Source organism: Cherax quadricarinatus, chromosome 48, assembly GCF_038502225.1.
Source record: "Cherax quadricarinatus isolate ZL_2023a chromosome 48, ASM3850222v1, whole genome shotgun sequence".
NCBI lineage: Eukaryota > Metazoa > Arthropoda > Malacostraca > Decapoda > Parastacidae > Cherax > Cherax quadricarinatus.
The window spans coordinates 29,384,835-29,412,417 of NC_091339.1; the positions used below are offsets into that span (position 1 = coordinate 29,384,835).

General features: G+C 39.9%; 1 protein-coding gene across 5 annotated transcripts in view; it reads right to left on the bottom strand.

Moving 5' to 3' along the window:
* Nucleotides 1–1,381: 1,381 nt before the first annotated feature.
* Srp54 (splicing regulatory protein 54) overlaps nucleotides 1,382–27,583 on the bottom strand; it is a 55,162-nt gene continuing 28,960 nt past the window's right edge. For 2 of the 5 annotated variants that reach the window (XM_070095044.1, XM_070095039.1), the window contains 6 exons: nucleotides 26,526–26,680; nucleotides 20,748–20,819; nucleotides 20,333–20,452; nucleotides 5,929–5,964; nucleotides 2,746–2,878; nucleotides 1,382–1,545 (listed from right to left, as the gene is read on the bottom strand). In XM_070095044.1, the coding sequence (XP_069951145.1) occupies nucleotides 1,408–1,545; nucleotides 2,746–2,878; nucleotides 5,929–5,964; nucleotides 20,333–20,452; nucleotides 20,748–20,819; nucleotides 26,526–26,680 (654 nt within the window). In that variant the 3' untranslated portion in view covers nucleotides 1,382–1,407. The remainder of the gene's footprint in view (nucleotides 1,546–2,745; nucleotides 2,879–5,928; nucleotides 5,965–20,332; nucleotides 20,453–20,747; nucleotides 20,820–26,525; nucleotides 26,681–27,583) is intronic. The other 3 variants (XM_070095040.1, XM_070095042.1, XM_070095043.1) reach the window with 3 other exon arrangements.

The window sequence follows — 27,583 nt, forward strand, 5'->3', positions numbered from 1 at the left end:
GTGTCAGCGGATGGGTCTATGAAAGATGAGGTGAATCATAGAATTGATGAGGGAAAAAGAGTGAGTGGTGCACTTAGGAGTCTGTGGAAACAAAGAACTTTGTCCTTGGAGGCAAAGAGGGGAATGTATGAGAGTATAGTTTTACCAACGCTCTTATATGGGTGTGAAGCGTGGGTGATGAATGTTGCAGCGAGGAGAAGGCTGGAGGCAGTGGAGATGTCATGTCTGAGGGCAATGTGTGGTGTGAATATAATGCAGAGAATTCGTAGTTTGGAAGTTAGGAGGAGGTGCGGGATTACCAAAACTGTTGTCCAGAGGGCTGAGGAAGGGTTGTTGAGGTGGTTCGGACATGTAGAGAGAATGGAGCGAAACAGAATGACTTCAAGAGTGTATCAGTCTGTAGTGGAAGGAAGGCGGGGTAGGGGTCGGCCTAGGAAGGGTTGGAGGGAGGGGGTAAAGGAGGTTTTGTGTGCGAGGGGCTTGGACTTCCAGCAGGCATGCGTGAGCGTGTTTGATAGGAGTGAATGGAGACAAATGGTTTTTAATACTTGACGTGCTGTTGGAGTGTGAGCAAAGTAACATTTATGAAGGGATTCAGGGAAACCGGCAGGCCGGACTTGAGTCCTGGAGATGGGAAGTACAGTGCCTGCACTCTGAAGGAGGGGTGTTAATGTTGCAGTTTAAAAACTGTAGTGTAAAGCACCCTTCTGGCAAGACAGTGATGGAGTGAATGATGGTGAAAGTTTTTCTTTTTCGGGCCACCCTGCCTTGGTGGGAATCGGCCGGTGTGATAATAAAAAAAAAAAAAAAAAAATATTTTGTGAAGGAACTCAGAGAAATCGGTTAGCCGGACATGAGTCCTGGAGGTGAGAAGTGCAATGTCTGCACTTTAAAGGAGGGGTTTGGAATATTGGCTGTTTGGTGGGACATCTAAACTGTCATATCTGAGCATCTCTGCAAAAACAGTGATTATGTATGAATGATGGTGAAAGTGTTGAACAATGATGAAAGTTTTTCTTTTTGGGTTTTTCTTTCCTTTTGGGTTACCCTGCCTTGGTGGGAACAGCCGATGTGCTAAAAAAAAAAGAAATGAGCATTAATTTTGATTTTACAGAGTTAGTTTTCACCATAAATGTTTACTCTCCTGTACCATAAATGTATAGTTTACCAAGATGTTTTTATTTCAATTTTAATCATGAACATTTTTCTACAACTATTGCATGCATCATCTAACAATAGTCAAATTTTCACTTTCTTTAGCACAGTTTATGAAGAAACTTTACAAATTTACAAAATATATTTTTTGCATAACTCAGAACACTGATTTCCATTTCTTATTTGTAACTAACAATATTTGTTATGTCCAATACATTTTGGTCAACTTCTTTTAGCAGAAAAAATTTGTAATCATGGAGAATCCGATATGTCCATATCAACTGCCTCTCCTTTGTCCTTTGTGTCTTCCTCTTCTTTTTCTTTCTTCTTTCCCTTTTCATCCTCACCATCACATCCTAACTGCTCCTCTTCATCATAATCCCGAGAGACCTGCAAAAATAATTATGAACATCAGTAAAGCATATTCTCAGTAAAATGTATGTGCATTTCAAGTCAAAAGCAAATAGAATTAGGAAAATAACAATGTGGTTCAATCGCATAATTGAGAGAGCTCTACAAGCAGAATGGCCCAAGGTCAGGCTTAATTGTTTTACCTGGTCAGTCAGGCTACTGCGGCACTGTATGACCCTTGAAGGTTAAGTGCTTACTTTTGATTAAAATATTACTGTTGCTAGTTGCCTGCAGCTGTACATGTAACTTGCAGCCTAGCTGATTTGACACTTGAAAAGGCAGTTCTAGTTTCCACTGGAAATATCATGGTAGTTACCCCTGTAATCGTACCTCAACATGCAAAACTTTTTCAGAATGTCAGATCAGTAAATACATATTTTTTAATGTAATGGTCATCTCCCACCAAGGCAGTGACCCAAAGAAGCATGTGTGCACACACAGTAGAAAAACTAAAGTCATGCATTCATAAGTCACGTTTTCAAAATGCAATTAAATTTATTTCGCTTCCAATAAAAGCATGAACATTTTTATTAAGGGCCAGAGCAGAATTCATTTCAATTGGTGCCATGCATTTCTTTTAAGGAGAGGTGTGGCAGGCAGGCTTGAGACCTTCCTACCACTATGCACTAGGCAACTCCATTGCCAACTACACGTCCAATCATAAAAACTACTTGCCTCCACTTACTCCTATCTAACATGCTCACACACACCTGTTGGAAGTCCAAGACCCTTGCTCACAAAACCTCCTTTACCTCCAATCATTCCTAGGACAACTCCCTATACATGTATTACAATAAATGCCAACTGTTACATCACTGTTCTCCAGGGTCACTGCTGAATATTTATATATTTATTCAAACATAAAATTGCTTCCTACAATGATTTATTTCCTGTCTCTTTTCAAAAGTATATGGACAACCCAGTTCTAATGACCCACTGATCTGCATTATTCCCACTCTGTGATATCACAATGAAGGTATTGCATTTCACTCATTTAATTTCTACAAAGAAAATCGGTGCAGTACCACTGTTCCTATTCTCCTCAAGCTATGAGTCAGATTTTCAGATTAAACCTCTCTCTGTGAGAAATTAAATGAGTACTGCTTACCCACCAAGTTCTCAACACTATTGCTAAGTATTGTAACAATGAAAGTAATATAACCTACAAGTAATTCTTACCTTTGATTCTTTCTTCTTCTCATCTTTCTCCTTTTTATCTTTCTTCTTTTCCTTTTTTTCTTTTTCCTTCAGTCTGTCCTTTTCTTTGTCTTTATTATCTCGACTACGGCTACGATCACGCCGCGAATCCTTCCTGTAAGAGAGAAATCTTTTTTTTTTTCTACAGTAACAATTTCAAGAAATGTAAATTGAAAATATGCACATATTAAGTAAAACCTTTATACCGTAGTAATACACTGGATATATTTCAAACCATTTATTCCTTTTAATCAGTGATGAATACAATACCTGAATAGCCCTTCTCACTACATAGCAATTTAGGGTAAGATATAAACAGCTATTGGAGGATAGATGGACAAATGAGAGCATAGGCAATGGGGTCGAAGAGGTGTGGGGTAGGATTAAAAATGTAGTGTTAGAGTGTTCAGCAGAAGTTTGTGGTTACAGGAAAGTGGGTGCAGGAGGGAAGAGGAGCGATTGGTGGAATGATGATGTAAAGAGAGTAGTAAGGGAGAAAAAGTTAGCATATGAGAAGTTTTTACAAAGTAGAAGTGATGCAAGGAGGGAAGAGTATGTGGAGAAAAAGAGAGAGGTTAAGAGAGTGGTGAAGCAATGTAAAAAGAGAGCAAATGAGAGAGTGGGTGAGATGTTATCAACAAATTTTGTTGAAAATAAGAAAAAGTTTTGGAGTGAGATTAACAAGTTAAGAAAGCCTAGAGAACAAATGGATTTGTCAGTTAAAAATAGGAGAGGAGAGTTATTAAATGGAGAGTTAGAGGTATTGGGAAGATGGAGGGAATATTTTGAGGAATTGTTAAATGTTGATGAAGATAGGGAAGCTGTGATTTCGTGTATAGGGCAAGGAGGAATAACATCTTGTAGGAGTGAGGAAGAGCCAGTTGTGAGTGTGGGGGAAGTTCGTGAGGCAGTAGGTAAAATGAAAGGGGGTAAGGCAGCCGGGATTGATGGGATAAAGATAGAAATGTTAAAAGCAGGTGGGGATATAGTTTTGGAGTGGTTGGTGCAATTATTTAATAAATGTATGGAAGAGGGTAAGGTACCTAGGGATTGGCAGAGAGCATGCATAGTTCCTTTGTATAAAGGCAAAGGGGATAAAAGAGAGTGCAAAAATTATAGGGGGATAAGTCTGTTGAGTGTACCTGGTAAAGTGTATGGTAGAGTTATAATTGAAAGAATTAAGAGTAAGACGGAGAATAGGATAGCAGATGAACAAGGAGGCTTTAGGAAAGGTAGGGGGTGTGTGGACCAGGTGTTTACAGTGAAACATATAAGTGAACAGTATTTAGATAAGGCTAAAGAGGTCTTTGTGGCATTTATGGATTTGGAAAAGGCGTATGACAGAGTGGATAGGGGGGCAATGTGGCAGATGTTGCAAGTGTATGGTGTAGGAGGTAGGTTACTGAAAGCAGTGAAGAGTTTTTACGAGGATAGTGAGGCTCAAGTTAGAGTACGTAGGAAAGAGGGAAATTTTTTCCCAGTAAAAGTAGGCCTTAGACAAGGATGTGTGATGTCACCGTGGTTGTTTAATATATTTATAGATGGGGTTGTAAGAGAAGTAAATGCGAGGGTCTTGGCAAGAGGCGTGGAGTTAAAAGATAAAGAATCACACACAAAGTGGGAGTTGTCACAGCTGCTCTTTGCTGATGACACTGTGCTCTTGGGAGATTCTGAAGAGAAGTTGCAGAGATTGGTGGATGAATTTGGTAGGGTGTGCAAAAGAAGAAAATTGAAGGTGAATACAGGAAAGAGTAAGGTTATGAGGATAACAAAAAGATTAGGTGATGAAAGATTGAATATCAGATTGGAGGGAGAGAGTATGGAGGAGGTGAACGTATTCAGATATTTGGGAGTGGACGTGTCAGCGGATGGGTCTATGAAAGATGAGGTGAATCATAGAATTGATGAGGGAAAAAGAGTGAGTGGTGCACTTAGGAGTCTGTGGAGACAAAGAACTTTGTCCTTGGAGGCAAAGAGGGGAATGTATGAGAGTATAGTTTTACCAACGCTCTTATATGGGTGTGAAGCTTGGGTGATGAATGTTGTAGCGAGGAGAAGGCTGGAGGCAGTGGAGATGTCATGTCTGAGGGCAATGTGTGGTGTGAATATAATGCAGAGAATTCGTAGTTTGGAAGTTAGGAGGAGATGCGGGATTACCAAAACTGTTGTCCAGAGGGCTGAGGAAGGGTTGTTGAGGTGGTTCGGACATGTAGAGAGAATGGAGCGAAACAGAATGACTTCAAGAGTGTATCAGTCTGTAGTGGAAGGAAGGCGGGGTAGGGGTCGGCCTAGGAAAGGTTGGAGGGAGGGGGTAAAGGAGGTTTTGTGTGCGAGGGGCTTGGACTTCCAGCAGGCATGCATGAGCGTGTTTGATAGGAGTGAATGGAGACAAATGGTTTTTAATACTTGACGTGCTGTTGGAGTGTGAGCAAAGTAACATTTATGAAGGGATTCAGGGAAACCGGCAGGCCGGACTTGAGTCCTGGAGATGGGAAGTACAGTGCCTGCACTCTGAAGGAGGGGTGTTAATGTTGCAGTTTAAAAACTGTAGTGTAAAGCACCCTTCTGGCAAGACAGTGATGGAGTGAATGATGGTGAAAGTTTTTCTTTTTCGGGCCACCCTGCCTTGGTGGGAATCGGCCAGTGTGATGATAAAAAAAAAATAATAATAATAATATTATATAAAACATGCTTTAAGCCGCAATTTTAGCTCAAACAATTTCATTATTTTCACTACCATTCATACAGTCACACTGAGACAATCCAAGTTGCCTGAATGAATGAAAAGCACACAGTATTAACACTAAATTCTAAAAGGATGATGTTAACTTAAAAAACACTTCACAATTATTGTGAATACTTAACATGACATAAAACATCTCAGCACAATCATATCAATCTAAAATTATATTTAGTCAATTAAATCTATATAGTAACAGTGTATATAGATAATAGCAAATACAGCTGTTTAACAGGGAGACTAATGACTTTAATGAATAAAGCCTAAAATAAGGCATGTTTACAAATTAAATTACTTTTTGTCAGTTAATAAAAAAAAATTTAGCAAGTAAAATGTCAATTACATCAAAAATTTATATGAAGTGTTTTTATATTTCCAATACAATCAGATATTACTTTGATATTATAGAAATGATTAAAACTTACTTTTTGCTAGACTCCTTGTCTTTGGATTTCCCCGTCCTAGGGGGAAAATAGAAAATTGCCTCAGATCCAATTACAGTATTAGCTTTATTACAGACTAAATAAATACAAGAGAATTGATATCCTGTACTAACTAATGAAAACAGAAATTTCCAACAGTGAGAACAAGGACACTATAAAGCACTCTGACACTAAGTCTTAACATTGTAAAACAAAGAGAGCATTAATGGGCCAAGTGAACAACTGTAACACTGCACTGCACCCAATGCACAAGTACCTGATAATTTCATTGAAGTCTGTAATGTTGTTGCCTACTCCATGTATTTGTCTGAGTCTCACACTAGGAAAAATCTGATTTCTCTCTCTTACCCATGTGTGTACTGCAATCATATAACTTTACCTACGCTAATTTGTAGGCATGCACATTTATAGCTTTCTTTCAACACACTGGCCGTATCCCACCGAGGCGGGGTGGCCCAAAAGGAGAAACGAAAGTTTCTCCTTGAACATTTAGTCATATATACAGGAGAAGGGGTTACTAGCCCCTTGCTCCCGGCATTTTAGTCGCCTCTTACAACACGCATGGCTTACAGAGGAAAAATTCTGTTCCACTTCCCCATGGAGATAAGAGGAAATAAACAAGAACAAGAACTAGAAAGAAAATAGCAGAAAACCCAGAGGGGTGTGTATGTATGAATGTATGTATGTGTATACATATATATATGTGTGTATGTATGAATGTATGTATGTGTATACATATATATATATGTATATATATATAGGATCTTATTGCATATATATATATTTCTTTCTTTTCTTTCAACACATCGGCCGTATCCCACCGAGGCGGGGTGGCCCAAAAGGAGAAACGAAAGTTTCTCCTTTTACATTTAGTAATATATACAGGAGAAGGGGTTACTAGCCCCTTGCTCCCGGCATTTTAGTTGCCTCTTACAACACGCATGGCGTACGGAGGAAGAATTCTGTTCCACTTCCCCATGGAGATAAGAGGAAATAAACAAGAACAAGAACTAGAAAGAAAATAGAAGAAAACCCAGACGGGTGTGTATATATTATACGCTTGTACATGTATGTGTAGTGTGACCTAAGTGTAAGTAGAAGTAGCAAGACGTACCTGAAATCTTGCATGTTCATGAGACAGAAAAAAGGACACCAGCAATCCTACCATCATGTAAAACAATTACAGGCTTTCGTTTTACATTCACTTGGCAGGACGGTAGTACCTCCCTGGATGGTTGCTATCTACCAACCTACTACCTATATATATATACTGTACATATATATATATATATATATATATATATATATATATATATATATATATATATATATATATATATATATATATATATATTTTTTTTTTTCCAACAAGTTGGCCGTTTCCCACCGAGGCAGGGTGACCCAAAAAAGAAAGAAAATCCCCAAAAAGAAAATGCTTTCATCATCATTCAACACTTTCACCACACTCACACATAATCACTGTTTTTGCAGAGGTGCTCAGAAAACAACAGTTTAGAAGCATATACGTATAAAGATACACAACATATCCCTCCAAACTAATCTAAAATATATTTAGTTGGGTTAGGCTAAAATAAATTGCTCTTGTTATAATAAGGATAGGTAAGTTTTCTAAGTTCCTTTTGGTGCAAAATCATAAATTTTTACATTAACATTAATGAAAAAAATATATCTTTAAACGTATAAGAGAAAATTTCAGAAAGGACTTAATTTTAAATGAGTTCTTGCTAATTGACCAGTTTTACATATTCGGCACGACACACACACACACAATATATATATATATATATATATATATATATATATATATATATATATATATATATATATATATATATATATATATATATATATATATATATATATACACACATACATATATATACACACCTGAATACGTTCACCTCCTCCATACTCTCTCCCTCCAATCTGATATTCAATCTTTCATCACCTAATCTTTTTGTTATCCTCATAACCTTACTCTTTCCTGTATTCACCTTTAATTTTCTTCTTTTGCACACCCTACCAAATTCATCCACCAATCTCTGCAACTTCTCTTCAGAATCTCCCAAGAGCACAGTGTCATCAGCAAAGAGCAGCTGTGACAACTCCCACTTTGTGTGTGATTCTTTATCTTTTAACTCCACGCCTCTTGCCAAGACCCTCGCATTTACTTCTCTTACAACCCCATCTATAAATATATTAAACAACCACGGTGACATCACACATCCTTGTCTAAGGCCTACTTTTACTGGGAAAAAATTTCCCTCTTTCCTACATACTCTAACTTGAGCCTCACTATCCTCGTAAAAACTCTTCACTGCTTTCAGTAACCTACCTCCTACACCATACACTTGCAACATCTGCCACATTGCCCCCCTATCCACCCTGTCATACGCCTTTTCCAAATCCATAAATGCCACAAAGACCTCTTTAGCCTTATCTAAATACTGTTCACTTATATGTTTCACTGTAAACACCTGGTCCACACACCCCCTACCTTTCCTAAAGCCTCCTTGTTCATCTGCTATCCTATTCTCCGTCTTACTCTTAATTCTTTCAATTATAACTCTACCATACACTTTACCAGGTACACTCAACAGACTTATCCCCCTATAATTTTTGCACTCTCTTTTATCCCCTTTGCCTTTATACAAAGGAACTATGCATGCTCTCTGCCAATCCCTAGGTACCTTACCCTCTTCCATACATTTATTAAATAATTGCACCAACCACTCCAAAACTATATCCCCACCTGCTTTTAACATTTCTATCTTTATCCCATCAATCCCGGCTGCCTTACCCCCTTTCATTTTACCTACTGCCTCACGAACTTCCCCCACACTCACAACTGGCTCTTCCTCACTCCTACAAGATGTTATTCCTCCTTGCCCTATACACGAAATCACAGCTTCCCTATCTTCATCAACATTTAACAATTCCTCAAAATATTCCTTCCATCTTCCCAATACCTCTAACTCTCCATTTAATAACGCTCCTCTCCTATTTTTAACTGACAAATCCATTTGTTCTCTAGGCTTTCTTAACTTGTTAATCTCACTCCAAAACTTTTTCTTATTTTCAACAAAATTTGTTGATAACATCTCACCCACTCTCTCATTTGCTCTCTTTTTACATTGCTTCACCACTCTCTTAACTTCTCTCTTTTTCTCCATATACTCTTCCCTCCTTGCATCACTTCTACTTTGTAAAAACTTCTCATATGCTAACTTTTTCTCCCTTACTACTCTCTTTACATCATCATTCCACCAATCGCTCCTCTTCCCTCCTGCACCCACTTTCCTGTAACCACAAACTTCTGCTGAACACTCTAACACTACATTTTTAAACCTACCCCATACCTCTTCGACCCCATTGCCTATGCTCTCATTAGCCCATCTATCCTCCAATAGCTGTTTATATCTTACCCTAACTGCCTCCTCTTTTAGTTTATAAACCTTCACCTCTCTCTTCCCTGATGCTTCTATTCTCCTTGTATCCCATCTACCTTTTACTCTCAGTGTAGCTACAACTAGAAAGTGATCTGATATATCTGTGGCCCCTCTATAAACATGTACATCCTGAAGTCTACTCAACAGTCTTTTATCTACCAATACATAATCCAACAAACTACTGTCATTTCTCCCTACATCATATCGTGTATACTTATTTATCCTCTTTTTCTTAAAATATGTATTACCTATAACTAAACCCCTTTCTATACAAAGTTCAATCAAAGGGCTCCCATTATCATTTACACCTGGCACCCCAAACTTACCTACCACACCCTCTCTAAAAGTTTCTCCTACTTTAGCATTCAAGTCCCCTACCACAATTACTCTCTCACTTGGTTCAAAGGCTCCTATACATTCACTTAACATCTCCCAAAATATATATATATACACCCATACATATATACACACATACATATATACACACATACATATATACACACATACATATATACACACATACATATATACACACATACATATATACACACATACATATATACACACATACATATATACACACATACATATATACACACATACATATATACACATACATATATACACACATACATATATACACACATACATATATACACACATACATATATAAAACCTCCTTTACCCCCTCCCTCCAACCTTTCCTAGGTCGACCCCTACCCCGCCTTCCTTCCACTACAGACTGATACACTCTTGAAGTCATTCTGTTTCACTCCATTCTCTCTACATGTCCGAACCACCTCAACCCTTCCTCAGCCCTCTGGACAACAGTTTTGGTAATCCCGCACCTCCTCCTAACTTCCAAACTACTAATGCAGAGAATTCGTAGTTTGGAAGTTAGGAGGAGGTGCGGGATTACCAAAACTGTTGTCCAGAGGGCTGAGGAAGGGTTGTTGAGGTGGTTCGGACATGTAGAGAATGGAGCGAAACAGAATGACTTCAAGAGTGTATCAGTCTGTAGTGGAAGGAAGGCGGGGTAGGGGTCGGCCTAGGAAAGGTTGGAGGGAGGGGGTAAAGGAGGTTTTGTGTGCGAGGGGCTTGGACTTCCAGCAGGCATGCGTGAGTGTGTTTGTTAGGAGTAAATGGAGACGAATGGTTTTTAATACTTGACGTGCTGTTGGAGTGTGAGCAAAGTAACATTTATGAAGGGGTTCAGGGAAACCGGCAGGCCAGACTTGAGTCCTGGAGATGGGAAGTACAGTGCCTGCACTCTGAAGGAGGGGTGTTAATGTTGCAGTTTAAAAAACTGTAGTGTAAAGCACCCTTCTGGCAAGACAGTGATGGAGTGAATGATGGTGAAAGTTTTTCTTTTTCGGGCCACCCTGCCTTGGTGGGAATCGGCCAGTGTGATAATAAAAAAAAAAAAATGGGATTAAGTCAGGGGTTTCAAATAGAGTTAGAGCTAAAGAAGGAGTAGCAATAATGTTGAAGGATAAGCTATGGCAGGAAAAGAGGGACTATAAATGTATTAATTCAAGGATTATGTGGAGTAAAATAAAGATTGGATGTGAAAAGTGGGTTATAGTAAGTGTGTATGCACCTGGAGAAGAAAGAAGTGTAGAGGAGAGAGAGAGATTTTGGGAAATGTTGAGTGAATGCGTGGGGAGTTTTGAATCAAGTGTGAGAGTAATGGTGGTTGGGGATTTCAATGCTAAAGTGGGTAAAAATGTTATGGAGGTAGTAGTAGGTAAATTTGGGGTGCCAGGGGTAAATGTAAATGGGGAGCCTTTAATTGAGCTATGTGTAGAAAGAGATTTGGTAATAAGTAATACATATTTTATGAAAAAGACGATAAATAAATATACAAGGTATGATGTAGCACGTAATGAAAGTAGTTTGTTAGATTATGTATTGGTGGATAAAAGGTTGATGGGTAGGCTCCAGGATGTACATGTTTATAGAGGGGTAACTGATATATCGGATCATTATTTAGTTGTAGCTACAGTTAGAGTAAGAGGTAGATGGGAAAAGAGGAAGGTGGCAACAACAAGTAAGAGGGAGGTGAAAGTGTATAAACTAAGGGAGGAGGAAGTTCGGGGGAGATATAAGCGACTGTTAGCAGAAAGGTGGGCTAGTGCAAAGATGAGTAGTGGGGGGGGTTGAAGAGGGTTGGAATAGTTTTAAAAATGCAGTATTAGAATGTGGGGGAGAAGTTTGTGGTTATAGAAGGGTGGGGGCAGGTGGAAAGAGGAGTGATTGGTGGAATGATGAAGTAAAGGGTGTGATAAAAGAGAAAAAGTTAGCTTATGAGAGGTTTTTACAAAGCAGAAGTGTTATAAGAAAAGCAGAGTATATGGAGAGTAAAAGAAAGGTGAAGAGAGTGGTGAGAGAGTGTAAAAGGAGAGCAGATTATAGAGTGGGAGAGGCACTGTCAAGAAATTTTAATGAAAATAAGAAAAAATTTTGGAGTGAGTTAAACAAGTTAAGAAAGCCTAGTGAAAGTATGGATTTGTCAGTTAAAAACAGAGTAGGGAAGTTAGTAGATGGGGAGATGGTGGTATTAGGTAGATGGCGAGAATATTTTGAGGAACTTTTAAATGTTGAGGAAGAAAGGGAGGCGGTAATTTCATGCACTGGTCAGGGAGGTATACCATCTTTTAGGAGTGAAGAAGAGCAGAATGTAAGTGTGGGGGAGGTACGCGAGGCATTACGTAGAATGAAAGGAGGTAAAGCAGCTGGAACTGATGGGATCATGACAGAAATGTTAAAAGAAGGGGGGGATATAGTGTTGGAGTGGTTGGTACTTTTGTTTAATAAATGTATGAAAGAGGGGAAGGTACCTAGGGATTGGCAGAGAGCATGTATAGTCCCTTTATATAAAGGGAAAGGGGACAAAAGAGATTGTAAAAATTATAGAGGAGTAAGTTTATTGAGTATGCCAGGAAAAGTGTACGGTAGGGTTATAATTGAAAGAATTAGAGGTAAGACAGAATGTAGGATTGCGGATGAGCAAGGAGGTTTCAGAGTGGGTAGGGGATGTGTAGATCAAGTGTTTACATTGAAGCATATATGTGAACAGTATTTAGATAAAGGTAGGGAAGTTTTTATTGCATTTATGGATTTAGAAAAGGCATATGATAGAGTGGATAGGGGAGCAATGTGGCAGATGTTGCAAGTATATGGAATAGGTGGTAAGTTACTAAATGCTGTAAAGAGTTTTTATGAGGATAGTGAGGCTCAGGTTAGGGTGTGTAGAAGAGAGGGAGACTACTTCCCGGTAAAAGTAGGTCTTAGACAGGGATGTGTAATGTCACCATGGTTGTTTAATATATTTATAGATGGGGTTGTAAAAGAAGTAAATGCTAGGGTGTTCAGGAGAGGGGTGGGATTAAATTATGGGGAATCAAATTCAAAATGGGAATTAACACAGTTACTTTTTGTTGATGATACTGTGCTTATGGTAGATTCTAAAGAAAAATTGCAAAGGTTAGTGGATGAGTTTGGGAATGTGTGTAAAGGTGGAAAGTTGAAAGTGAACATAGAAAAGAGTAAGGTGATGAGGGTATCAAATGATTTAGATAAAGAAAAATTGGATATCAAATTGGGGAGGAAGAGTATGGAAGAAGTGAATGTTTTCAGATACTTGGGAGATGACGTGTCAGTGGATGGATTTATGAAGGATGAGGTTAATCATAGAATTGATGAGGGAAAAAAGGTGAGTGGTGCATTGAGGTATATGTGGAGTCAAAAAAAATTATCTATGGAGGCAAAGAAGGGAATGTATGAAAGTATAGTAGTACCAACACTCTTATATGGGTGTGAAGCTTGGGTGGTAAATGCAGCAGCGAGGAGACGGTTGGAGGCAGTGGAGATGTCCTGTCTAAGGGCAATGTGAGGTGTAAATATTATGCAGAAAATTTGGAGTGTGGAAATTAGGAAAAGGTGTGGAGTTAATAAAAGTATTAGTCAGAGGGCAGAAGAGGGGTTGTTGAGGTGGTTTGGTCATTTAGAGAGAATGGATCAAAGTAGAATGACATGGAAAGCATATAAATCTACAGGGGAAAGAAGGCGAGGTAGGGGTCGCCCTCGAAAGGGTTGGAGAGAGGGGGTAAAGGAGGTTTTGTGGGCAAGGGGCTTGGACTTCCAGCAAGCGTGCATGAGCATGTTAGATAGGAGTGAATGGAGACGAATGGTACTTGGGACCTGACGATCTGTTGAGTGTGAGCAGGGTAATATTTAGTGAAGGGATTCAGGGAAACCGGTTATTTTCATATAGTCGGACTTGAGTCCTGGAAATGGGAAGTACAATGCCTGCACTTTAAAGGAGGAGTTTGGGATATTGGCAGTTTGGAGGGATATGTTGTGTATCTTTATACGTATATGCTTCTAAACTGTTGTATTCTGAGCACCTCTGAAAAAACAGTGATTATGTGTGAGTGTGGTGAAAGTGTTGAATGATGATGAATGCATTTTCTTTTTGGGGATTTTCTTTCTTTTTTGGGTCACCCTGCCTCGGTGGGAGACGGCCGACTTGTTGAAAAAAAAAAAAAAGCATGCATGCATGCTTGTACACGTATGTGTAGTGTGACCTAAGTGTAAGTAGAAGTAGCAAGACGTACCTGTAATCTTGCATATTTATGAGACAGACAAAAGACACCAGCAATCCTACCATCATGTAAAACAATTACAGGCTTTTGTTGTACACTCGCTTGGCAGGACGGTAGTACCTCCCTGGATGGTTGCTGTCTACCAACCTACTACCTTTAACATTTTTTTTTTATTATCACACTGGCCGATTCCCACAAAGGCAGGGTGGCCCGAAAAAGAAAAACTTTCACCATCATTCACTCCATCACTGTCTTGCCAGAAGGGTGCTTTACACTACAGTTTTTAAACTGCAACATTAACACCCCTCCTTCAGAGTGCAGGCACTGTACTTCCCATCTCCAGGACTCAAGTCCGGCCTGCCGGTTTCCCTGAACCCCTTCATAAATGTTACTTTGCTCACACTCCAACAGCACGTCAAGTATTAAAAACCATTCGTCTCCATTCACTCCTCTCAAACACGCTCACGCACGCCTGCTGGAAGTCCAAGCCCCTCGCACACAAAACCTCCTTTACCCCCTCCCTCCAACCTTTCCTAGGCCAACCCCTACCCCGCCTTCCTTCCACTACAGACTGATACACTCTTGAAGTCATTCTGTTTCGCTCCATTCTCTCTACATGTCCGAACCACCTCAACAACCCTTCCTCAGCCCTCTGGACAACAGTTTTGGTAATCCCGCACCTCCTCCTAACTTCCAAACTACGAATTCTCTGCATTATATTCACACCACACATTGCCCTCAGACATGACATCTCCACTGCGTCCAGCCTTCTCCTCGCTGCAACATTCATCACCCATGCTTCACACCCATATAAGAGTGTTGGTAAAACTATACTCTCATACATTCCCCTCTTTGCCTCCAAGGACGAAGTTCTTTGTCTCCACAGACTCCTAAGTACACCACTCACCCTTTTCCCCTCATGAATTCTATGATTCACCTCATCCTTCATAGACCCATCCGCTGACACGTCCACTCCCAAATATCTGAATACATTCACCTCCTCCATACTCTCTCCCTCCAATCTGATATCCAATCTTTCATCACCTAATATTTTTGTTATCCTCATAACCTTACTCTTTCCTGTATTCACTTTTAATTTTCTTCTTTTGCACACCCTACCAAATTCATCCACCAATCTCTGCAACTTCTCTTCAGAATCTCCCAAGAGCACAGTGTCATCAGCAAAGAGCAACTGTGACAACTCCCACTTTATGTGTGATTCTTTATCTTTTAACTCCACGCCTCTTGTCAAGACCCTTGCATTTACTTCTCTTACAACCCCATCTATAAATATTTTAAACAACCACGGTGACATCACACACCCTTGTCTAAGGCCTACTTTTACTGGGAAATAATTTCCCTCTTTCCTATGTACTCTAACATTTATAGCTATAATAAAAAAATCAGTTGATAGTACAGTATTATCAATAAACCATCAAATAAACTAATATACCATATTTCAATCATTACCTTAAGGCCTGTCTAAAATACTACACATAATATGTACTTTGTTATTAAGAAGTATTAGAAGTAATAGCCATCAGCCACCAGGAGCATTCTTGTTAATTTCTGTTCATATTATAATGTGGGAGAATTTCTGTAGTGATAAATAAATGGGGTTAATTCAGATGTGTCTGACAGAACTAGACCTAAATATGGGAAAATGGTAATATTAATCAACTATAGAAGGAAAAGAGTGGGTATAAGTGTATATATTGAAGAATTATGTAGATTAGAGATGTACCTAGGCAAAAAATGTGTAGAGGAAGTTGAGATTTTGAGAAGTATTGAATGTTTTTTTTTCAAACACACTGGCTGTCTCACACCGATGCAGGGTGACCACGTGAGAGAATAATTGTTGAGGGGAGAGACCTAAATGCTAAGTGGAAGAAACTATTGTGGCGAGCATAATTGGAGTGCCAGGAGTAAACGATAATGGAGGTGCTAAGTGAATTAAGTATAGAAAGAGGTTTGTTAACAGGCAATGCTTATGTTATGTGAACTCAATTCAAGTGGTAGTGAATGACTGTCAATGAATAAATAGAAAGGTGGACAGGGAGCTCAGACCATGGTCCTAAGATTAACAGGTAAAGTGCTGGACTTGTTAATCTTGGGACCAGAGTTCAAGCCCCCTGTCCACCTTTATGTTTATTCATTAACAGTTGTTCACTAGGACTTGAATTGGGTTCATAGACTGTGGCTTTGAGGGTAGTGAGAACAGATTTACTTTGAAGGCTGCTGGGACTGTGGAAAAGGTTCCAGACAGTGGCCACTGATGCAGACAGGCCACAGCAGCACCTTCTATGAAACTTTTCTATTAGAAGCCTCACAGCTTATCATGTAATCTTGGGACCACAGTTCAAGCCCCCCATCCACCTTTCTGTTTATTCATCTCTACCAAAGTACAACAGCTACAGAAGTGCATTAATAACTAATGTTTGACTGGCAACTTCATATGAGGCCAGCAGTTTGACAAATGATATTCATATTGGCTCTATTTATCACTTATCTACCAATGTTTCAAGAAATTTCAATGCTTGCACAGAACACTTGTGGTGTGAGAATTTCATCCAGTTCCAGGAGTAATAATTTACCAACTATTAACCCTCTCATTGTCCAGACCCCTGATCTGAGAATTACTGTTAAAAAAAATAAAAAAAAGTCTTATGAAATGATAAAGAATCTCTTTCAAAAGGTAATGAAACCAAAAGTATGAAATTTGATGGAAAACTAACGAAATTACGCTTTCGCAAATTTTTGTGTCGGCCATATTTACACACTGGTGATTTTGGACACTGAGTCCTATTTTATGCCAATTACATTGTTCCAGTTGACCAAATTCTTAGCTATTTTGTTAGTATGTTTTCCATTCTCCTAGGTAGTAGATTGGTAGACAGCTACCGCCCAGGGAGGTACTACCGCCCTGCCAGTGAGTGTAAAACGAAAGCCTGTAATTGTTTTACACGATGGTAGGATTGCTGCTGTCTTTTTTCTGTCTCATATACATGCAAGATTTCAGGTACATCTTACTACTTCTACTTACACTTAGGTCACACTACACATGTATGTACAAGCACATATATATACACACACAATGATGGATTATGTGGCAACAAAATGCAAGGAGGCAGAGGAGAGGTTTGCTCCTAAGGGAAACAGAAATAATGGGAAGAACAGAACGAGTCCTTGGTTCACCCAAAGGTGTAGGGAGGCAAAAACTAGGTGTACTAGAGAATGGAAAAGGTACAGAAGACAGAGAACTCAGGAAAATAAAGAGATTAGCCGAAGAGTCAGAAACGAATATGCACAGATAAGAAGGGAGGCTCAGCGGCAATACGAAAATGACATAGCATCGAAAGTCAAGACTGATCCGAAGCTGTTGTACAGCCACATCAGGAGGAAAACAACATTCAAGGACCAGGTAATCAGACTGAGGAAGGGTGATGGGGAATTCACAAGAAACGACCGGGAGGTATGTCAGGAGCTCAACACAAGATTTAAAGAAGTATTTACAGTGGAAACCAGTAGGACTCCAGGAAATCAGAGCAGGGGGGTGCACCAGCAAGTGCTGGATGAGGTACATATAACCAAGGAGGAGGTGAAGAAGCTGCTATGCGAACTTGACACCTCAAAGGCGGTGGGACCAGACAACATTTCTCCGTGGGTCCTTAAAGAGGGAGCAGAGATATTGTGTGTACCGTTAACAAAGATCTTCAACACATCATTTGAAACTGGGCAACTCCCTGAGGTATGGAAGATGGCAAATGTAGTCCCAATTTTTAAAAAGGGAGACAGACATGAGGCACTAAACTACAGACCTGTATCACTAACATGTATAGTATGCAAGGTCATGGAGAAGATCATCAGGAGGAGAGTGGTGGAGCACCTGGAAAGAAACAAGTATATAATTGACAACCAGCATGGTTTCAGGGAGGGAAAATCCTGTGTCACAAACCTACTAGAGTTTTATGACAAGGTGACAGAAGTAAGACAAGAGAGAGAGGGGTGGATCGACTGCATTTTTTTGGACTGCAAGAAGACCTTCGACACAGTTCCTCACAAGAGGTTACTCCAAAAGCTAGAGGATCAGGCACACATAACAGGAAAGGCACTGCAATGGATCAGAGAATACCTGACAGGGAGGCAACAACGAGTCATGGTACGTGACGAGGTGTCAGAGTAGGCTCCTGTGACAAGCGGGGTTCCACAGGGGTCAGTCCTAGGACCTGTGCTGTTCTTGGTATATGTGAATGACATAACGGAAGGGATAGACTCAGAAGTGTCCTTGTTTGCGGACGATGTGAAGTTAATGAGAAGAATCAAATTGGATGAGGATCAGGCAGGACTACAAAGAGACCTGGACAGGCTACAAGCCTGGTCCAGCAACTGGCTCCTTGAGTTTAACCCTGCCAAATGCAAAGTCATGAAGATTGGGGAAGGGCAAAGAAGACCACAGACACAATATAGTTTAGACGGCCAAAGTCTGCAAACCTCACTCAAGGAAAAAGATCTGGGGGTGAGTATAACACCAAGCATATCTCCCGAGGCGCACATCAATCGGATAACTGCTGCAGCATACGGGCGCCTGGCAAACCTACGGATAGCGTTCCGATACCTCAGTAAGGATTCGTTCAAGACTCTGTATACCATTTACGTCAGGCCCATACTGGAGTATGCAGCACCAGTTTGGAATCCACACCTAGTCAAGCACATCAAGAAATTAGAGAAAGTGCAAAGGTTTGCAACAAGACTAGTCCCAGAGCTACGGGGATTGTCCTACGAAGAAAGGTTGAGGGAAATCGGCCTGACGACACTGGAGGCAAGGAGGGTCAAAGGAGACATGATAACAACATATAAAATACTGCACGGAATAGACGAGGTGGACAAAGACGGGATGTTCCAGAGATGGGACACAGACACAAGAGGTCACAATTGGAAGTTGAAGACTCAGATGAATCAAAGGGATGTTAGGAAGTATTTCTTCAGTCATAGAGTAGTCAAGCCGTGGAATAGCCTAGAAAGTGAAGTAGTGGAGGCGGGAACCATACATAGTTTTAAGGCGAGGTATGATAAAGCTCATGGAGCAGGGAGAGAGAGGACCTAGTAGCAATCAGTGAAGAGGCGGGGCCAGGAGCTGTGACTCGACCCCTGCAACCACAAATAGGTGAGTACAAATAGGTGAGTACACCCCTCTGGGTTTTCTTCTATTTTCTTACCAGTTCTCATTCTTGTTTATTTCCTCTCATCTCCATGGAAAAGTAGAACAGAATTCTTCCTCCGTAAGCCATGCATGTCGTGAAATGCCAAGATCAAGGGGCTAGTAACCACTTCTCCTGTATACATTACTAATGTTAAAAAGAGAAACTTGTATTTTTCTTTTTGGGCCACACTGATTCAGTGGGATACAGCCAGTTTGTTGAAAAAAGAAGTCTTCCACTTACTGACTAAGCACAAGAAACTGCCCGATCAACTATTTCAGCTACCTAATAAAGTGATCAGAAATTAGTAATTTGGCCAATTTCACACAAATTTCAAAATATTCCAATTTCAAAATAGGGTCCAGAATAAACAATGCAGGCACTCCTGGCACTAAAATAACATTTCTTCTGTTCATTAGTTATGTTCCCAGGCTTTCCACATGAACTCCATTTTGAATTTATATTCATACAAAAAATAGATTGTTATGCAATATTACAATAATTGTACAAATAATATCAGCTCATTCATAAACGCATATTAGACCCACCAGTTGGACGTGTACTGGATGAGTGACCTGATCTGTCACAAACATTTCCACTACTCTGAGCTCAATTTCAAGCTATTTTCAGTCCTGAAACCAATTAAAATCATCTCTACTTCTATAACATATCTTTCATTTTATCAAATGAGACCAGGAAACTGAGAATACAACCATAATAATCATATGAAAATACGTACACCACAGTTGCTGTTTTAAACCAAAAACAAGGTCTCAGATTTTTTATGCATTGCATTTTGCAGGATTTTTTTTATATAGTGCACACTTACTGCACAGACCCAATCTAGCCCGTATTTACTGCTCACGGCTTATCTGAGTGAACCGAGCTCATGGTGTAGTACTACAGCATGGACAGTGACCTCAAACCCGTAGTACTATGGCACAAGTGGTGAAGGGGTTAAACAAATTAACTTGAGATGAGCAAGGTGCTGCATATGCAATCTCATGAGCTACTACAAAAGAATTGGAAATTATACAAGAAAAAATGAATGAGCAGAGTGCATTTATGCAGACTTCAAAGAATATAGATTACTGTTAAAATTAAAACTTACTTTGATCTTGATGACGACCTTGACCTTCTCCTTGAACGTTCATGTGAACGACCACGGCGATCTCTGGATCGATCTCTGCGGGAGCGAGACTTACTACGAGATCTGCGTCTCGAGTGTGACCTATACCAAAAAAATTGAAGAATTGTATGTCAGCAATGCAAAAACCTTTTCTTAAAACTGTATTATGAACTTAACTGTTTTCATGGACAGCAACAGCCTCATTGATCAAGCAGTAACCAAGAGTGTCTGGCCTCAAGATGGGCTGCATGAGTAAAAACTCTTGGAATTGGTCACCAGAAGAGTTTAAGTATACAACATAGATAAAAAAGGTAAATATTAAAAATAATAATAATGATATCTTTATGTTATCCATGGAGCCAAAGAAGGGAATGTACAAAAGTATAGTGGTACCAACATTCTTATATGGGTGTGAAGCTTGGGTTGCAAATGCTGCAACAAGGAGGTGGCTGGAGGCAGTGGAGATGTCCTAAGGGCAATGTGTGGTGTAAATATTATGCAGATAATTCGGAGTGTGGAAATTAGGAGGAGGTGTGGAGTTGCTAAAAGTATTAGTCAGAGGGCTGAAGAGGGGTTGTTGAGGTGTTTTGGTCATTTAGAGAGAATGGATCAAAGTAGAATGACTTGGAGAGCATATAAATCTGTAGGGGGAAGGAAGGCGGGGTAGTGGGTGTCCTCGAAAAGGTTGAAGGGAGGCGGTAAAAGAGGTTTTGTGGGCGAGGGGCTTGGACTTCCAGCAAGCATGTGTGAGCGTGTTAGATACAAGTGAATGGAGACAAATGGTTTTTGGGACCTGACGGGCTGTTGGAGTATGAGCAGGATAATATTTTGTGAATGGATTCAGGGAAACCAGTTAGCCGGACTTGAGTCCTGGAAATGGGAAGTACAATGCCTGCACTTTAAAGGAAGGGTTTGGGATATTGGGATATTGGCAGTTTGGAGGTTGACTTTTAAACTGTCGTATCTGAGTGCCTCTGCAAAGACCAGAGTGAGGTGAACGTGTTGAATGATGATGAAAGTATTTTCTTTTTGGGGATTTTCTTTCTTTTTGAGTCACCCTGCCTCGGTGGGAGACGACCGACGTGTTGAAAAAAAAAAATCTTTATTAACTACAAGTACAAGGTATACAGACCTAGCTGACATCAATGACACACTACTACATATATAGAAAGCTGCTTGTTATGCAGAGCATTTTGGGTAAATTAGGTCAGTTTTGTCCCAGGATGTGACCCACACCAGTCGACTAACACCCAGGTACCCATTTTACTGATGGGTGAGCATAGACAACTAATGTAGGGAAACACGTCCAATGTTTCCACCTCTTCGCCGGGAATCAAACCTGAGCCCTCAAAGTGTGAAGCAAGAGCTTTTGCCACCAGGCCAAGGGGCACCAATTTATTACTACAGTACCTACTAAATTTACTTTTTTCAACACTACTTTTAACAAGGCTTTACATTTGCATGCAAATATAAAGCCTTGTTATCCCTGAAAGATTATTATGTAGCATCTTCAGACCATTCATACAGTGCTTAGTACTGAAGACTTATGATAAAATACTTGAACATCAATCAGGTTCGTGTATAAAGAAAGTAGCCGTCATCTGCTTTTACAAAAATGGTATATCTAAAGAATGACGAATGCTTAAACCAATGTTTGCCAACCCAATGCAAAATGTAAAAATTAGAAAAGAACCACTTGCAAGATAGAGGGTGTAAGCGAAGAAATGCATGATTACCTCTTGGCACAATGTGACAATTGAGACACTTATGCAACATATGGGAATCTTTATTTAGGAAATGTTTCGCCACACAGTGGCTTCATCAGTCCAATACAAAGCAGAAGGGTTTAAGGAAAGGAGGAATTTGAGGTAATCAGTCCCTCAGCCTGGATGTGTTCAGTCCATCATTGTACAAGACTGATGGACTGAACACATCGACTCCAGGCCAACGGACTGATTACCTCAGACTCCTCCTCACCTTAAACCCTTCTGCTTTGTATTGGACTAATGAAGCCACTGCATGGCGAAACATTTCCTAAATAAAGATTCCCATATGTTGCACAAGTGTCTCAATCTTCAACTTGTTGGTTTTCAAAACCATTCATCACAATGTGACAAGCCAAAAGATAAGAACCATCACAGGAAAACCAATAGAGTCTATACTTTCCCTGTGGTAGTATTCCTAAACCAATGTCAACTTGTTTACAGCACAATGTTTATGTTGTAGTTGAAAATGACTTTTTTTTCTAACACACCAGCCTTCTCCCACTGAGAAAAGGTGACCCCAAAAAAGAAAAAATACTTTCATCACCACTTATACCATGACCATCCTGCCAAATGAGCACCAACATTACAGGTCAGATGCCCCTTCAAACTACAATATCCTTACCCCTCCTTCAGAGTGCAGGCATTGTACTTCTCACCTCCAGGACTCAAGTCTGGCTAACCAGTCTCTCTGAATTACAGTGGTCCCTCGTTTTTCGTAATTAATCCGTTCCTGGAGCCATTACTATAAACGAAATTTACGATTTGCGAATCAATTTTCCCCATAAGAAATAATGTAAATACAATTAATCTGTTCCTGACACCCAGAAGTATTAAAACAAAAAAAATTTTTACATGAAATATACATATAGTACATAAACAATACAATGGGAAATGATGAATGAAACATTAACAGCATAACACTTACCTTCATTGGAGATTCTTCTTAGTGTATGGGAGACTGGAGGAGGAGAGAGATTGGATTGTTTACAGTTTGGAAGGGGAATCCCCTTCCAGCAACACCTCAGGTACCAATTGCTTCTCTGGGGTTGCTTCTCTTCTCTGTTTCTTAATGTCACTAGGACCACCTTGAGAGTCACTCTAGTCCTGTCTCGTAAAGTAACTGTGGAGAGAGCTCTGTTTCTGGCGTCTCTTTAACACTTCCCGAAAATGGCCCAAGACTTTGTCACTGTACATATTTCTCACCTTCTTTACTACAGGCTTGGCACTAGGAGCTTTCTTTGGAGCCATGGTAGCTTATTTAGTAATTGCAAGCACTAAAATGAGTGGAATATTATGAAATATTTCTTAGGAGCACTTGAGGGGACCTTCACTCACTGGTAAACAATGCCAGACTGGCTGGGTAGGGAGGCTGCCCCGGCTCACATCGTGCGTACGCGTCCCGGACGAACTACTATTCGCGAGTCAACCTATGAAAAGCGAGTCCATGTTTATACAAAAATACCCCTATGATTGGCGAAATTTACGATTGCCGAGAACTACGAAAAGCGAGGGACCACTGTACTTAAAAATGTTACCTTGCTCACATGCCAACAGCACGTTCAATCATAAAAACCACCTGTCTCCACTCATTCCTAAAACACTCACACACATTTTGGATATACAGGCCCCTTGCATACAAAACCTTTACCCCCCACCCTCTAACCTTTACTAAGAAAACTCCTACCCCTTCTTTCCTCCACTACAGATTTATATACCCTGCAAGTCATCCTATTTTGCTCCATCCTCTCTATAGGTTCAAAACACCTCAACCCCTCCTCAGCCCTATAGATAATACTTTTCGCAACCCCACAACTACTCCTAATCTCCAAACTACGAATTCTCTGCATAATATTCACACCACACATTGCCCTTTGATACGACACTTCCAATGCCTCCTGCCCCCTCCTCCTCTCTGGAACATTTAAAACCCATACTTCACGCCCATAGTCTCTCCTCACTTAACGAAGTACTCACTTAACGACCGCTCAGACTCACAACCAGCTCTCTGACCAGTATGCATACTTATGTATATTATAGCTGATTTCTTCTATTCTGTTTATAACAAAATACTTTACACTACTGTATAAACATTTAAAAATATAGTAAAAATGTTATAAATTGTGCAAAGGTGACATTAAAACAATATCTAAAGATGGTTGACACAAACCCACTACCAGTACAGTGTGCTCCTTGCTTAACGACCAATTTGTTTACTGACCTACTCTTAGGAACAGAACTCCTAAGAGTTCTGTTCCTAAACGAAGGTCAGGTTAAGTGAGGAGAAACTGTATAATTGTGTCAGATACGTATCCCTTTTTACCTCCATGCATAACATTCTTTATCTCCACAGATGCCTCAATGCACCACACACCTTTTCCCTCCTTCCTCATTTCTATGGTTCACCTTATCTTTCATAGACATAGTAAATACAGTATATACTTATTATAAGGATATATTATGCAGAGAATTTTGAGCAACATTAAAACTAGCTTAAAACGACAAGACAATCAAGACTGCTTTAGATTATTAGAATGTTATGTTAAAAGAATAAAAAGGCACAATACTGTGGTTGGAACAATACACAAATAATCCCTACACGAGACAAACTTATGACGATGTTTCGGTTGACTGCACCAAAAATTAGTCACATAAGCGCAAAGGGAAGGGAGCAAGTATATGTACAAGAGGGGTGCAGGACCAGGAGTGGTAGAGCAAAAGGAGGAGGAGGAGGCAGCAGCAGTGATAGTGGTTGGGGGTGGCTCTAATTGGAACACATACACAAACACAAATAATCCCTACACGAGACAAACTTATGACGATGTTTCGGTTGACTGCACCAAAAATTAGTCACATAAGCGCAAAGGGAAGGGAGCAAGTATATGTACAAGAGGGGTGCAGGACCAGGAGTGGTAGAGCAAAAGGAGGAGGAGGAGGCAGCAGCAGTGATAGTGGTTGGGGGTGGGAGTGGGGATGGTGGGTGCTTGTAAGCATTTCCTGCATATTTGATAAAGACTAGCTCTAGGCAAAATGTCAAAGTAATAAAGGTTTTCCTGCAACATGGTCAGTATTTTCAGGCTCATACTAATGAACCTGATGGTAATCATTACAAGCATTTACACATACAGGTGGGCCCCACTTTACAGCACTTCGCTTTACAGTGTTTTGCTAATGAATCTGTTTTAAATTATAAGTATTCTTCATTTATTCAGACTTCCAACAATAAATATATTCACCACTCAATATAAGCTAAAGATGAGAAATGGGTGTACTGTATGTGCATTTTTTAGACCTAGCTCTATTGCTCAATATATGACAGTGTAAACAAGTTATCAGGCTTTTATAAGTATTCCACAAGGTATAGTACTTTTTCCCCATCCTTTTCCTCATTCTCATTCTCATACCTGACACAAACAGAGATGTAAGCCACAGCACAATGTCGTCCATTGCTGATGATACCAGAATTTGCATGACTGTGTCATCCATCAAGGACACTGCATATCCCCAAGAGGACATTAACTAAGTCTTCAAATGGGCATCAGAAAACAACATGAAGCTCAATGAAGACAAATTTCAATTACTCTGCTACGGAGTAATTGAAATTCCAATTACACAATAAAGCAAAACTAACGTGAAGGACCTGGGAGTGGTAATGTCAGAGAATCTCACTCTCAAAGATCACAACAATGTATCTACCACATCTGCTAGGAAAATGATAGGATGGATAATGAGAACATTCACTGATGATATTCTTCAAATCACTTGTTCTCTCTAGGCTGGAATATTGCTGTATACTAACAGCCCCTTTCAAGGCATGCAAAACTGCAGACATAGAGAATATACAGGGAACTTTCACTGCATGTATTAGTCCCATTGAACACCTAAATTACTGGGAACAGCTGAAGGTCCTTGACCTGTACTCCTTGGATTGCAGGCAAGAAAGATCCATGATAATATACACTTGGAAAATCCTAGAGGGATTAGTCCCAAATCTACACATGGAAAACACTCTCTACAAAAGCAAAAGACTATGCAGGCTGTGCAACATCTCCCCAATGAAAAGCCAAGAGTACACTAAGAGACAACACAATAAGTATCAGAGGCCCAAGACTGTTCAACTGCCTCCCAGTATAGATAAGAGGGATTACCAATAAACCCCTAGCTGTCTTCAAGAGGGAGCTGGACAGACACCTAAAGTACCTGACCAGCCAGCTGTGGTTCATATGTCAGTCTGCATATAGCTAGCAGTAAAAGCCTGGTTGATCAGGCCCTGATCCACTGTGAGGCCTGGTCATTGACCCTCTGAACACCCTCCAGGTATACTGTACAATAGTAACCAGGAACATAACCTGCTGTATAAGCGGTGCTTGCCTGTACTAACTAGCATTTAAAATACTTTACACAAGTCTTACCTAGATCTTGACCTATGTGACCTTTTAGCTTTAGTCCGACTTCTTGAACGTGAACGAGATCGTGATGCTCTCTTGCTATGTGAGCGAGACCGTGTTCGTCGACTCTTACGATCCCGAGACCTACTGCGAGAGCGTGAGCGACGGGACTTGCTGGCCTGAAATTAAAAAAATCCCAATTACATGACTAAAATTAAATTACATTAAGCCATATTAATTGAACCTAAATTTCTACACTTTATGAAAGATTGCTGTATACAATTCACCTTTATTGGATGTCATTTCTATTCACAATTTCCTGTGCAAGATAAGCAGACACTAATAAAAAGAAAATACCATGGTACCCAGTTTCCAGGCACCCAAGTTATAACTATCTCCACTTAGGAATAAGGTCCAAAAGACAAATTGATAAAATAATTGTTTTTTTGAATGATGATCTAGTTATGAACATGTATTTAACAATCATCCTTTGAACCGTATTGTCGTTCTCTAAATGAAACAAAGCTGAAGGAGGTAGGAGAGTTTCAGTAGGGAGTGGAAAAGGAAAGCAAATAGTGGGTGAGGTGCTGCCAACAAATTTTGCTGAAAATAAGAAAAAATTCCAGAGATAAATAGGTTAAGAAAGCCTAAGGAACAAATGGATTTGACAGTTTAAAACAGAATAGGGAGTTAGTGGATGGGGAGTTGGAGACATTGGGAAGATGGCAGGAATGTTTTGAGGAAATGTTAAATGTTGATGAAGAGAGGGAAGCAGTAATTTCATGCATTGGCCAGGGAAGTATAACATCACTTAGGAGTGATGAGCCAGATAAGTGGGGGGGAGGTGTGCAAGGCACTGGGTAAATGAAAGGGGTAAAGTAGCTGGAACTGATGGGATCATGATAGAAATGTTAAAAGCAGGTTTGGATATAGTTTTTAAGTGGTTGGTATTTTTGTTCAATAAATGTATGAAAGAGAAGGTACCTAGGGATTGGCAGAGTGTGTGTATAGTTCCTTTTTACAAAGGGAAAGGGGACAAAAGAGAATGTAAAAATTATAGGGGAAGAAGTTTACTGAGTATA